This window comes from Macrotis lagotis, chromosome 7 (genome assembly GCF_037893015.1).
Source record: "Macrotis lagotis isolate mMagLag1 chromosome 7, bilby.v1.9.chrom.fasta, whole genome shotgun sequence".
In the NCBI taxonomy this organism is placed as follows: Eukaryota; Metazoa; Chordata; class Mammalia; order Peramelemorphia; family Peramelidae; genus Macrotis; species Macrotis lagotis.
Window position 1 is genome coordinate 201,144,880 of NC_133664.1, and position 14,729 is coordinate 201,159,608.

General features: G+C 43.1%; 1 protein-coding gene and 1 long non-coding RNA gene across 4 annotated transcripts; one reads left to right on the plus strand and one right to left on the minus strand.

Moving 5' to 3' along the window:
• The first annotated feature begins 1,520 nt into the window (after positions 1 to 1,520).
• On the plus strand, positions 1,521 to 7,488 carry LOC141493306 (uncharacterized). The gene is made up of 3 exons (XR_012470175.1): positions 1,521 to 3,017; positions 4,925 to 5,055; positions 5,486 to 7,488. It is a non-coding gene; the product is annotated as an uncharacterized LOC141493306 (long non-coding RNA).
• Positions 3,750 to 8,855, minus strand: PIANP (PILR alpha associated neural protein). 3 transcript variants are annotated; one of them, XM_074194486.1, is made up of 5 exons: positions 8,791 to 8,855; positions 6,444 to 6,503; positions 5,569 to 6,086; positions 4,930 to 5,011; positions 3,750 to 4,033 (listed from the first exon to the last, which is right to left on the minus strand). In XM_074194486.1, exons 2-5 carry the CDS (start codon positions 6,458 to 6,460, stop codon positions 3,808 to 3,810), a joined length of 843 nt encoding a protein of 280 aa, XP_074050587.1. In that variant the 5' UTR covers positions 6,461 to 6,503; positions 8,791 to 8,855; the 3' UTR covers positions 3,750 to 3,807. The 3 variants fall into 3 exon arrangements, with proteins under 3 accessions (XP_074050587.1, XP_074050588.1, XP_074050586.1); XM_074194487.1 differs by lacking the exon at positions 8,791 to 8,855 and having other exon boundaries at positions 6,444 to 6,616; XM_074194485.1 differs by lacking the exons at positions 6,444 to 6,503; positions 8,791 to 8,855 and having other exon boundaries at positions 5,569 to 6,305.
• Between the last annotated feature and the right edge of the window lie 5,874 nt (positions 8,856 to 14,729).

The window sequence follows — 14,729 nt, forward strand, 5'->3', positions numbered from 1 at the left end:
GGCTGGCAATGGAAGCCACAAAACTTTTTAAGTAAAGGAATAACAGAATCCAAAGATTATGATAGAAAGTTTACTCGGGCAACAGTATGGAAAATTGATTGGAAAGAGTATGGACTGGAGACCAATTAGGAAGTTATTACAATTGTAGAGGGCATTGGTCTCCAAACTTTTTTGTGTCTCTATCATATTCACAGGAGAAGACTTTGTTTCCAATCAATGCCTCTTCCCACATTTCTCAGCCCTAACCCTTTATTTGGAGTCTCTTTGGAGCCCATTCTCAGACTGGTTAAAGAAAAGGGCATAATCACTTCTGGTATTTGAAGGGTTAACTAAGAAGAGGGATAACACAAATTCTGCTTGGGCCATGATTGTATAACTAGGATCAATAAATAGGAGGAAGTTAGAGGAAAGGAAATGTGAGCTCAGCATAAGAAAAAACTTTTTAACAATTAGGGCTTTCCAAAAGAGATTAGATTTGTTCTGAGTTTCCATTTTCTTGCCCTGTTCTCCCATTCTGTCTTCTCTATCCCTGTCTCATCACCCCATCACTTCATGATCTCTCTAGTAGTTTCTAGTTTTCTGTCAGCCAGCACAGTCACTGATACTTCATTTGATCTCTCCTGTTTCCACTTCGTTGAGTCTTTTCTCTAGAGATTTGTTTTCTCTACATTTCTGTGTGTTTTGGTCCACTGCTTCACTATCCCACCCCACATCATATTTTTTTTTATCACTTGTAGATAATCTAGTTTCACATTTATATGAATCTGTACCTATATTATTTGTACCTCTTTCCCTAGACATGACCCATGAATGTATCACCATACAATCTTGCTAGAAATACATGTCTTAATTCTATTTTTATATACTATCACATAGATATACATATAGCCTCTCAGGGGGACTCAGATACCCTTCCCTGCTGCTATTTTCACACACCCCAAGGCTATCCCATTTCAGGGTGGAGGCTGAGGGTAGGAAATAAGGGGAGAAACAATATTGTACAGTTACCATGGCAACAGAACCTAGCAACAGCGATAGACTAATGTCTGAACTGGGACGGGGGCGGGGTGGGGGTAGGGCGTTAGGTGCTATTGTAATAGCCAAATACAGTCTTTGGAGTCTTGAATTTCCCTGTTTTCGTTCAAATCAGTTAACCTCCACCTTTCTACCCCTTACTCCCCACCCCACCCCATCTTAGATCTGCTACTTAGAGGTCTTCCTATCAGAAATGCTGGAGTTGGGGAGCCAACGGGGAGACCTAATCACAGGCACACTAATGCAACTTGGGCAACTCTGAGGAGGTGGTGTCAAGGCTGAAGAGCAAGGCATCCTTCCTCCCCCCACCTTCCCCCTTAACTCCATCTTCTTTTCATTTCTCCCCTTTCTCCTATCTCCCCAGGTTTCTAATCTTATTTTATAATTTCCTTTTCTCCACTTTTAATTCTTCCTTGGCTATATTACTCTTTTTTTCTTTTTTTTTTGAGGGGGTGGGGTGGGGTAGGGTTAAGAGTGGGCACAGATCTGTGATTTCAGTGGTATTATTATACCACTCGTTTCTAGTGAGGAAACTTCCTCTAGTAATGAATGAAAGTTAGCACCTGCTCTGCAGTTTAGAGAATGGCCTGGGGCATTGAGAGGGCCAGTGAATTGCCCTCAGGTTACACTGCTAATTTGTGTTGGTGACAAACCTCCACACCTTGCACTCAAATCTTTCTGACTCTAAAACCAGCCCTCTAAACATTACACCACATCACCCCTCCTCATTTTTGTCTCTTGGTGTATTTATTGGAAGCTGGGCGGGTTTTTCTCATTCATAACTGCTTATCCTGTCCTCTTCCTCCCTTCCCTTCAGGAGTTAATGCTTGAGACCCCAAGTAGACTTACCTTCTGGTCAGATATAGGTGCAAGGGATTCCTCCACCCTGTCTTTCTCTTCCCTTCTCCCAATACCCATTCCTCTCAACGGGTCACAAGGCAGAAGGAGGGGCCTTGAATATTTTGCAAAGGTTTTATTTGAAAATTCTGAAACTTACATCCCACAAGAATCAAAGATTATCACCACAAGAAGAAAGAGAGATAATACAAAAATATATATCACAGCATAGGGGGCCAAGTAGGGCAAGGAAAGGAGAAGGAAGAGAAAAGAAAATTGGAAAGAAAAATAGAGTGGTATCAGAGAGGAAGCAAAGGAAAGGGGAGGAAAGGCAAGGATAGAAAGAAAACAGGAAAAAAAAGAGCCAGAGTGAGACAAGGAATGGGAATGGGTAAGAAGGGCATAGTCATGGGTTGGGGGGGGCAGAGTGCCCAATGGCCTTAAGCCTACTGGCTTTGCTTCCTACAAAGCCTGGACTCAGTTAGTGAGGCCACTCCCTTAATAAAGAGCTGGCTTAGGGGGACTCTGATATTCAGAGGGATTGACACATAGACAGAGACAGCTGGCATTATTAGCAGGACGAAGGACGGAGGTGACTTGGGAGCTTTCTTCAGGGGCTCAGGCGTTGACTACCCCATAACCCTTTCAGATACTAAAGGGCAAGGCTTGGGGCTTCAATGCCCTCCCCCACTCCCATCAAGAAGTCCACAGACTGGTAAGAGTGCCTGGGTGGGGATGGGCTAGGACAACTAGGGAGGGAGAGACAGGAAACACAAGACATTGAGTGGATTGGGGCAGTGAAAACTAAGGGCACGGGAAGCCCCCAAAGCTCACCCCCTCCCCACCTGTAGGGCAGCATGCAGGGGCCACAAAACCTAAGTGAGTGTGCAAGAGAGCATGTGCAAACCACTCAATGTGACATCAGAGTGGATGTGTAAGAAAGTTAATATATGTGAAAGGTTAAATGTTCATGAGAGTATGGCCAATTAGGTGGTCAGGTGGAGATGAGAATGTTTAAAAGAAGTAATGAATAAAGACTGGGAGGAACAAGAGGGAAATAGAATGTAAGAGATTAGTAACATGTAGAAGAGGGTGAGTGCAAAACCTATCTGTACAAGAGTGCGCAATACTGTTCTGATGAGAAGGTGAGTATGAGGCTTTTGGGTGAGTGTGCAAGGGCTTTGTGGGAGAGTAGCCCTATCTATGGCATGTGAACAGGGGTGATTGCCTTTGGGGCCAAGTGAGTGTGCAAGAAAATGGGTGTGCAAGAACAGGAGCAGGGGTCCTCTACCAGCAGCATCTGGGGCCCCAGCTCACCACAGCTGCCCCACCCCCAGCGGAATGGTGGCTGTGTAGGCCCCATGGGCTTCTGCTTGGCTGGACCCCACCACTGAGGGGCGTCACAGATTCACCAGGGGAATCCTAAGGGGAAGAGGGAAAGGGCAAAGTCAGGGACACAGGGATGGGGTTGAATGAGGGACTGGAGGCCTTGGCCAAAGACAGGTGGAGTCAGTGTCAGGGAATGGGGTTATGGAGAAGGGGTACAGTCAAAAATAAAGAGGGGAAAGTCAGAACCAAGGGGGTGGGGCCAGCACTAATGGGATGATGTCTTTGCTAAAGGAGCATAATTGATGCTTGTTGGATTGGATTGGGCAATAGCGTCATAGTCTCAGACATAGAATGGTAGAGCTAGGAGGGACCTAAAGATAATGTGGTTTCACCCCTTCAGGTGGGAAAGAGATCTAGAGGTGGGGTAAGAGAAAAGATGAAAGAACCTGGGACATATTCCACAATCTACCCACCCACTCCCCCCTTCCCCAGAAAAAGACTCACAGCTCCTGAGAAGTCTCCTCATTCCCCGCCCTCTGTCCCTCACACTTCCCTCTCCTCCAAACTTCTTCCCCATCGCCCTCCCTCCTTTAAGCCCTCTCTCCCTCACCGGTTCAACTGGAAAGCAGGGGCCCCCTTGGGCTGGGGAGGCCCAGGCCGGAGTCCCCCGTGGGGCTCCTCCCGATCAGGGGTAGGTGTGAGTGAGTCCCCGAAGGACCCCAGCACAGTGACTCCAGCAGGAGATAGGTCAGTGAGGGGCTGTTGACTCTCTTCTTGCCGAAGGGCTCCCTGCTGCCCTGAAGGCCTTCGTCGTTTCTGGCTACGGTCCCAGCTGTAGAGAGCAAAGAGAAGAGGACATCAGTCACCACCCCCCACCCTTCCCCAATCAGTACCTTCTTGAAATAAAACTTCTCTTGAAAACCTCTCTAGTAGTGGCACTGACTCTAAAAGACCATTCAACCACCCTTGAAATCTCTTTTGACACATAGCCCTGAGACACTTACCCCCAAATCCTTTGGAGGCTTCCCTAGGAGGAGTGCACTTAGGGCCACCTCCCCCACCCCATCATTTATTAGGAACCCACACTCAGGATACAATCCCTAGAACTACCCTCCCCAACATGGTCTCAGCCCCAAATTGATGTCAGAAGCCTTTTCCTCCCTTGGGCAGGTGTCCCGTAATTTCGTTCTATTTCATACAGTATTAATACCCTGAAGTCCTAGGAGTCTCAATAGAGTGTGAAAAACTCATCCATGAACTGTAGTGGTGCAATAAAAGCTTAACTCCACACTTTAATTATTAGTTTTCTTCCAAGATAGGGTGCTCTAAGGGTCTAGTCTTTTGGTGGGGGGAAAAAAGTCTAAAGAAATTCCCAGACTATATATAGTCCAACTAAAAAGTATCACATGAAGGGTGTGCAGTAGGAGCAGGGAAGGGACTAAGGCATAGACAATTGCTCATTTCTTTAAAATAACTTGATTTAAAAAAAATTCTTTTTTCCTCCTTCATCTGTTTCTTTGGAAAGAGGAATCTGTTCAGTCTTGCACTGGCCCCATGGTAGGATATACTGCCCTACTCCCCCATCCCATTCTATTCTGGGGTCTTACTCTTCATCTGCCCCATTCCTTCCCTCTTACCCTGCCCATCCATCTAACCTAACCTCCTATGTTCCTCTAATATTTTTTGCCTCTCACCCACCAATAACTTATTCTTCAAACTCTAGCTTACCAGAATTTGAAGATTATGCCAGTGGCTACCAGGACGATGATGATAGAAATAGTGATGGTCACATAGAGCTGGGGGTCGACACCTGTTTAAGAAAGCATCAAGCATTAGAAAAACTTTGGAAGAATGGTAATTTAGTTTCTAACTGTTTATGTATGTGTTTGAAAGGGGAAATCCCTCTTTGAATCTTCTTTCACCAAAAACTCTTCCCTATCTCCAAACTCCTAGCACCTTTTTCCCCTAAAATTATCTCTCTCTCATCTCTCAGGCCCATTTCCCAAGATCTCCAATATATCTGCACAATCCCAAAATGGGAAGACTTTAGGGTACAGATCCCTCAAACCTCTCTGTTCAGAAATGACCAGACTTATCTTTTCATTTCCATTTATTGCTCTATTATTATAGTCTACCTATAACTCTGATCATAGACATCATGTTTACCAGAAGTAGCTGGGATAAAGCTGTGTTCTCTTGAGCTTCATCAGTCTCAGTAATCCCAACTTCAATTCACTCCAACTGCATCTACGTTTAACTCTACACTTTTTTTACTTTCCCACAGATGAATTTCATCTTCCAAAATTTAGAATTCTCTAACCAGTCTTACCTCACCCCTCAGAAGGCCCTTTCATCCACCAACCTTACCTTCCCCACGGCCACCAAAGAGAAATGGACGAAGAGTGGCAGGAGCTCCCCCAAGGATGATCCCATCCCCATCGCCACGTCTCAAGGAGTCTGAGTTGGGATGTGGGGTAGCCAGCCCATGAGGAACTGCGAAGCCATAGTCCAGTGGCAGAAAGCCTGGATTAGCAGAATTTGGATCCCCCCCATCCTCTCGGGACACTGTGGGGCCCCATACAATAGCCCAGGGATACTGAGATGAAGGTGGCCCTTCCTCAAAGCCAGATGGAGTGGCAGGGGGTGCAGTATCTGGTGGTACTTGTCGCCTTGAACGTGAGACACGGGGGGACCTGCTTGGGGGAGGTGCTCGTTCCCACACACAAACATGTCGTGGAGCTGAGGGTCCCCCCCGGGCACATGGGGGACGGGCAGGAGCTGAAGGGGTACGAGGTGAAGAGGTAGAGGAGCCCTGGGCTGGAAGTGGGAAAGGAAGCAGGAGCAGTGACCAGAGTGGGAAGAGATGGGACATCAACAGTGTAGACCTGGAATAGGAAGAGTAAAGTGACATTAATGCCTGTTCCCCACCAGAACCCATTTGTAAAGGGATATATTCACAGGGCTAGGATGTGACTAAGATCATTCCTTAGCATAGGGATAGATAGTTGTTGTTTCCCCATTTTCCTCTCAGTATAGGGTAACCTCTATAAGATTTCTCCATTGCCACCACCTGGGTAATGGAGAAGCAGTTGGGACCTCTTGCCAGATTTTAATCATAGTTTCTACTCCCCAACATATTCTTTTTCTCTAGGGAGGAGCTTCCCAGGGTTGGGTCAATGAGAAAAAGGTCAACACCCCAGGGAATAGGGTTTCTGGATTCCCCTTTGGTGTCCAATACCTACCACATCCTGGACTCCATATCTGAGGTCTCCCTCAGCTATGATCCTGATTCTCAGTCTTCACTGAGGGAGATAAGAGATACAGAGTTAGAGTCTATAATTCCCTTTCTCAGTACAACTTCTTGATTTGGGCATCCACCCCTTGATCAACCACATCTCTGCAGTTTCCACTCCTCCCTTCTGAAGCCTGTCCATATCCCCCAAATTACCTTCTTGTCCTAAGTCGTGGCCTTTTTGCTTTTGTTGCTACTCCCTAGAGTCAACTGCATCTCATCCACTATATTGCACTGTATAGTCATTGCACTTTATAGTCTCCTCTCCTGCCCCTGGATCAAACAGTCCTCCAGATTTCCCTCACATCCCTGAATCTCTTTGATTCCTTTCTTCTCACTTCCTTTGCTCCCAAATCTCATCTTATCTCATAGTTTCATAGGTTTAGAGTGGGAAGGTAATTCAGAGTCCATCCAATCTGAACTCCTTCATTCACAGAAGAGAAAACTGAGGTAAGAAAGGCCAAGAGATTTGCCATGTAGTATATGATAGAGCCTGTACTTGAACCCAGATCCTTTGATCTAAACCAATATTCTTTTCAACTGTGTCATGCTACCCAACCTCTAATTTTATTTAGGACCCAGAACTATGTGAGCATTTGAGTATGAGCCACATGGGAAGGTGTCCACATTCTCTCACAATCTAGGAGACCATTCCCTTCATGGGGGAAGGGAAAATCATAGGCTTTAATTTTTGTTAGTGTTTAATCAGTTAAGTGCAAAGGTGCTTTCTGAAGGGAGGTGGAGCTGAGAGAGAGTAAGCCTAAAATGGGGCATCTCTCAGGCTATGAATCCTAGGGGATCTCAGTGAGCATGATCCCACCGTGGTTCCAAAAGGAGTAAATATTTCTTATCTGAATGGTGTAATTTTGATTCTGGGTTTGAATCCAAACCCTGAATATCACCAGCTAGGTAATGGACAAGGAAAAAGGTGAAGAAATTCGGTGAGGAGAAAGGTAGTTGATGGAAACAGAGAGAGAGAGAGAGAGAGAGGAGTTCAATAGGTACAAATTTAAAAAGGTAATGGGCATGGGGGGGAGATGCAAAGAGAGGTGGTTAAGTAGTGGGGGGAAGGAAGGAAGAGAAAAAAAATAAGAGGAGACAACCAGAGGGGAAAAAATATGGATTTAAGAGAACAGAAGAAAGACAGGAGAGGGTCAGAACAAGGTAAGCAGAGAAGGATGTAATAGAGAGAGAGGGGAGAGGAAGATGAGGGAGTGAAGATTGGAGGTAGAAGGAACATTGGTGGGGGTAAAAGATATAGGGAAAGGAGAAAAGGCAAAAAATGAATCAAGAGAGTATAGAGAAGAAAAAGAGAAAGAATGATAGGGGATGGGGAGGAAGAAAAGAGGGAAGGTAACAGATAATAGAGGGAAGAAAAAAAGGATAAAAAAGTACTGGAATCATCAAGATAGAGAAGAAAATGGAAGAGTAGGAGGAATAGAATAGAAGACACAAAACAGAATATAAAAAAATGGAAGAGAGGGGCATCAGGAATTGTCCCTCCAAATTTTTCCGAGAAAGGAGGGGAGAATGTGATTGCAAATCAGTGAAGCAGAGAAGGGCTGAGGGGCAACCGAAACCTCAGGATCTATCCCTTTCTGTCTCCTTATTCATCCTCCCAAACGTAACTCCAGCACCTTGTATCCTCCCAAGCCCTTCGGGAACCCCGCAGTCCCTCGGATTCAGCATCTTACACATCCCCCACCCACCTGTCCAAGATCCGCACAACAGGTCTGTGCGCAAGAGATAATCTAGGGGGTGGGGCAGGGGGCCCTTCTCAAGGAGTCTATCCCCCATCCCCAAACCATCCTCTCACTACAAACTAGACAGAGCATCTCCCAGAGATGGATAGGAAGGGGGTGGGGGAGACACCGAGGAGGAAGAGTGGGTGGGAAGAGGCCAATAAAAGGAAAAGGAGGAAAACAAGAAGGAAGAGAGCGAAGGAGAAGGGATGGGAAGAGGGAGGAGGAATGGTGAGACGGAAAATGCAAGCAGAGAGGGATGGCGACAGCTGGGAAGAGAGAGCGGAGTCGAAAAATAAAGGATGAAGATAGAGATGCGGAATGAAAGATGCAGATCTAGATGGATGAATGAAAGATGCAGATCTAGATGGATGGTGACGGTGGTGGTGGAAACAGAAACGGGCAAGGAGGGATGGAGGCATAAGAAATAGGGACAGGACAGATGGAAATTTGGGGTTGGAAAAGGAGGAGGCTAGGAAAGGACGCAGGAGCCAAGGAAGGACAGAGCCTGGGCACCTGGGAGGAGGGATGGAGGTTACGGGGTGTCACACTCACCTGCTCCTTGGCTGATGCTGCGGGATGGCTAGGGGGGCTAGAGGCTGTGCGGGGTTAGGGGGCTGCGGGGGGCGCCAGGCCAGGCGCATGGTCAGGGGACTGGCGGGCGGGGCGCGGGAGGAGGCGCCCCAAGTGTGGGGCGGCGGCAGAGGCTCAGTTCAGCTCCGCTCGGCTCGGCTCGTCTTGTCTTGTCTTGGCTAGGCGTCAGCTCAGACCTTCCGTCTCCGCCTGCCACGCACTATTTAACCCTCCTGTTACCATGCCGCTGGGATACGGGGATCCCCGGATGGTTTGGGATGGTGGAGGAGATAACGTAGGTTGTTGGCCATCCTGAGATTCCAGGTTGAACCTACATGACTTTCAGTGTCATTCCCCTAAGAAGTGTATCACCTCATTTGAATATCATTCTCATGTTCCAACTCCATCACCTCAATTCTATGTCATTCATGCCCCCAAATCAGAGTCATCTGAACCCTCGCACCCCAAATCTGAATCATCAATTCTATGTCATCTCAACTTATGCCTCCTGCTCCCCCCAACCCCTTCTTTATTCTCCTTGAGGCAAGGCCCAGAAAAATAGCCATACAAATCTCATTCCTATCCCGTTTCCTGATATATGAATGTATAACCTAGGAATTACTGATACAAGGTGGGTGGGCTAGGGCATGGTTCTTAGGAAACTCGCCTGTTCCTTTCTTATCTCTCTCTCTCCTTCCATGCTTGGATTAGTCTTTCATTTTCCATTTGCCTCTCCATCTACTTCTCTTTCCTGCACACTCCCACACCCACATAGAATGTAAACTACTTGAGAACTGTTTTCTTTTTCTCTTTGAATCAGCATAATGTCTGACTTTATAAACACTTAAATGTTTCTTGGTTGGTTGGTTTCTGATTTCTCTCTCTGATTGTACAACTCTCTCTTTGTTGCCTATCTCCTTTCTCCTGTTTCTTACTTCACTTTTATTTTAATATCTCTATGTTCAGGATCTAACTTCATATGCCAAGCTTTCCCCCCCCCCCATTTTTTACTTCCCCTCAATTTGGTTATTAACCAGAATTAAAAGAGTGATTGTTGTTATTGTTGTTTATCTTTCCTTCCTTCTTCAGACATCAGGGAGATGAAGCCATGACAAGCATGTGAATTGGATTTGAGTGAGGGGTCATTGTGCTAAATCACTGACCTCAACTTCTCCTCCAAGGCCATCTGGGTTCAGTGGCCAGATATGAATAAGACAACTGGAAACTGGCTTGGATGTGAGGCAACCAGGGAGAAGTGACTTGCCCAAGGTCACACACAGCTAGTAAGAGTCAAGTGCCGGGGCGACTAGGTGGTGCACTGGATAAAGCACAGGAGTACCTGGGTTCAAATGCGGTCTCAGACACTTAATAATTATCTAGCTGTGTGGCCTTGGGCAAGCCACTTAACCCCATTTGCCTTGCAAAAACCTTAAAAAAAAAAGAGTTAAGTGCCAGAGGCTGGATTTGACCAGTCCTCCTGACTTCAAGGCTGGTGCTCTATCTATTTCACCTTCTATCTGCCCCTCCAGAAAAGAGATTATTATTATGAAGACAGGAATCCAGAGGGTGTTTTTCCACACAACTCAGTGAAAACGAGCCGTTACTTCATAGATACATCTGAAAATAGAAGAACTCTTATGTGTTCTTTTTGTTGTTGAGCCAGGCTGAATGTACAGTTCTTTTGTCAGATGTGTGTGCTTATGTGTACTCTGGACATATGTATGTGCGAAGGTTCTGCCCAGGATATGCATATGTGCAATGGAACTCACAATCTGTGTGTATTTATATTGTGTATATGTGTTGGGGGGGGAGAGGTGTATAGGACCTTGGGTTATTAATTTAGTTTCATCTGCTGATTTTGGTGTGTTTTTTCAGAGACATTTCCTAGATCACTTTTGTTATTGGTATTTTTTAATCGCTGCATTTGTTCCATGATGATTTTTTACATAAAATCAAGCTATATGCCTGATAAAGCTAAATGTTTAACAATTTAATATAACTATTTTCAATAGATGACCTAGAATATGTTTTATTTCTCAAAACTTTCCTTTCCAGGTCTGTTTCTCTGATTAACTGTGTCTCCCAATCTCTCCCTCAGCCTTAGCAGAATGTCCTGAACAGTGTTACTGTTGAATGAATGACTTGTTTGGGGAATTGTACAAAATTAAACAGACTCAATTCTTATCTTCTACTGTTTCTCCATTTCTCTTTTCCATTCCTGATCTCTTGCTTTATCCTCACTTTTTAATCACCTCTTTAATTTACCTTTTTCTCCTTTTGTCTGTTTCCTCTCATCTACCCCTCTCTCTTATCTATTATCCATTGTATTCTATTTTTTTAAATGTCACTCTTTATCCTCTCTTCTCCTCTCTGTGGGTTCCTAAATAAATTTATACTCTCTTAAGAGCCCGAAGGGAATTTAAGATTTAATCCAACTTCATCATTTTATAGGTGAAGAAACACTCAAATGAAATAATTTCCCCATGGGTACACATTTAATGAGTGGTATAGAGTGTGGAACAATGGAGCTGGGTTCAGATCTTGTCTATGCTACTTACTGTATGACCTTTAGCAATTCGATCACTTAAGGCCTATATTCTTGTTGAATAAGGAGTTTGAACAGGGAACTGACACAAATTTGTTGTATCAAGAGCCATTCTCAAATAGATGTGGTCAAAAGATATGAACAAACAATTTTCAAGAGGAGAATTGCAAACATTATCATATGAAAAAATGATTTAAATCACAATAATAAGAGAAATGCAAACAAAGAAAAGTCACACTATGTAGATTGGCAGAGATGAAAAAAGGTAGGAACAGTCAATGTTGAAGAGGCTATGAATGGTTAGGTATACTGATCTACTACTGGTAGAGTTAAAAATTACCACTATTCTGGATTTCTATTTGGAATTTTGTAAGAAAAGTAACTAAACTGGACATACTTTTTGCCCAACAATCTCACTGCTGGGTATATATATATATATATATATATATATAATATATATATATATTATATATATATATACATATATATATATATTTCATGGAATTAAAAGACAGAGAATAAAGGTCCAAAATATAACAAAATCGGGGCAGCTAGGTGGCGCAGTGGATAGAGTACTGGCCTTGGAGTCAGGAATACCTGAGTTCAAATCCAGCCTCAGACAATAATTACCTAGCCGTGTGGTCTTGGGCAAGCCACTTAACCCCACTGCCTCAAAAAAAAAAATATAACAAAATCCCAAAGTACTCTGTAGAAGGAAACAAGCAAAACAAAACAGACTGGCTTTAAAGAATGAGTTGTTTGAAATTTGAAATTATGACCAAGGGACAATAAAGCTATGTATACCCTTTGATCCAGCAATCCCACTACTAGGTCTGTCCCAAAGAGGTCATGAAAAAGGATAAAAAATCCACATGTACAAAAATATTAATAGCAGCTCTATTTGTGGTGGCAAAGAATTAGAAATTGAGGGTATGCCTATCAGTTGGGGAATTGTTGAACAAATTGTTGTATATGAATGTGATGGAACACTATTATTCTATAAGTAGTCATGATGGATGGGACTTCAGAAAAGCCTGGAAGTACTTACATAAACTGATAGAGTGAAATGAGAAGAACCAGAAGAATATTATACACACTAATAAAAACATTAGGTGATAATCAGCTATGATTCACTTGTTTATTTCAGCAGCATAATAATCAAAGACAATTCTAAAAGACTAGTGATGAAAAATATCAACCATATCCAGAGAAGAAACTGTGGAGTTGGAATGCAGATCAAAGCTTACTATCTTCAATTTTTAAAAGTTGTTTTATGTATTATTGTTTTTTTCCTCTATATTTCTCTATATTAGATTGCATTCTGTAAGGGGGAAGGGTGAGGGAAGGGAAAATGTAAAACTCAAAACCTAGTAAAAAAAGACTGGTGAAAACTATTGTTGCATGTTATTGGAAAAACAAATAAAAAACTAAAAAAGAATGAGTTGTTAATGTAATAGAATATTGATAAAGTTTTAAGAATTGCTTAATACGAAGAGGTTGGATAAATGTGGGAAGATTTTATATTGACTTAATGTAATAAAGTAGGATTAACATTGTGATAGTTTTAATAAAAGGAATAATGGAAAAGCTAATGAAGATTTCTGAGAAGAGATAATAAAACATATCTCCTCTCTGATGTCAGAGGGATGAATCTAGGACAGCATATTGTATACAATGTTAGATATTGTCAAATTTTTGCTTAATTTTTTTTGGTACAATTCTGGAAGGGGGTGGAAAATGACTATAACACAAAGACAAAAGCATAAATAAAAACCTTTAAAAATAAAAAGAAGAGAGCTGAAGCCTTTTTGTAGTAGCAATGATCTGTAAATAAGTAGATATTTATTGGAAAACAGAACAATTGGTTATACGAATGTAATGGAATATTATTGTATTATTGTGTCAAGTGAAATAGAAAAAGGGAAAATTCAGACAAGCTTTAGATGAACTGATTCAGAATCAAAACAATTTGTGTGATGACCACATTAAAGAAAAATAAAACTGAAAGTTCACAACTCTGATCGATATAGTAATAGATTTTGACTTCAGAATCTAAGAAAAGAGATGGTAGACTATAACCTCAAAATGAGAAATACATTTGCAGGCATGATTACTATTTTGATTGACTAAACTTCTTTGTTATAAAGGAAGATGCTGGGGAGGGTACAGAAGAACCTTTAGGATACTGATGCTATCACACTCAGTTTGGATCAATGTATACCATAGAAACAATGTAAAGACTGACAAACTGCTTTCTGTGGGGGGGGAGGAGGGGAGGGAAGTAAGATTGGGGAAAAAATTGTAAAACTCAAAATAAATAATATCTTTAATAAAGGATTACTGATGCTAAAAATATAACCATTAAAATTTTTTAAAATCCCAATATAGGGGTGGCTAGGTGGCACAGTGGATAGAGCACCAGCCTTGGAGGCAGGAGTACCTGAGTTCAAATCCAGCCTCAGACACTTAATAGTTACTTAGCTGTGTGGCCTTGGGCAAGCCACTTAACCCCATTGCCTTGCAAAAAACCTAAAAGAATAAAAAAAATACCAATAATAAAGGTGCAGGAGAAGAGATTCCTCAATACAGAGAGGACTGAAACAGAATAGTTTAGACATTGTCAGATAAAGCCAAGATGTGGATGTTTTTGCTTAATTACTTTATCTTTTTTCATGAGGCATTGTGCGATCTAGAGGAGGTGGGACAGGTAATGAATGACAAAGGGCACTAACAATATCTATCTATCTATATAATACACACACACACACACACACACACACACACACACACACACACACAAACACATATTTATATTTAGGGGCGGCTAGGTGGTGCTGTGGATAGAGCACCAGCCCTGGAGTCAGGAGGACCTGAGTTCAAATTCGACCTCAAACACTTAATAATTACCTTAGTTGTGTGGTTTTGGGCAAGTCACTTAACCCCATCTGCCTTGCAAAAACTAAAAAAAAAAAAATTCCTAAAGAAATCTCTCTAAATATAAATCTTTTTTAAAAGGGGTGGGGGGAGAATGGGTTGGACTAGAAGTCTTGTAATGTGTGTCTCTGCTCTCTTCTTCCTCTATTCCCCTTTGTTCTTGCGGGGTCTGTCGCTGTGACCCCGGACCCCGCCATCCCTCCTGCCGGGTCCCACGCCTCAGGAAGGCTTTCCCTAATCAAGTTCGGGACGCCCAAGTTAGCCAGAAAGAAGAGCCGTCTGCAATGAAAAAATAGCACTTCTGAACAATAAAGTTTTTTTGAATGTCAAGAAGAAAAAAAAAAGTCACCCTCCATTCTCCCGACAACGGCCAATCAGAACATAGAGAGGGCCGGCGCTTCCTCTTCGTCCCGCCCCTGGGAGGCCCCGAGGCCTGTGACGG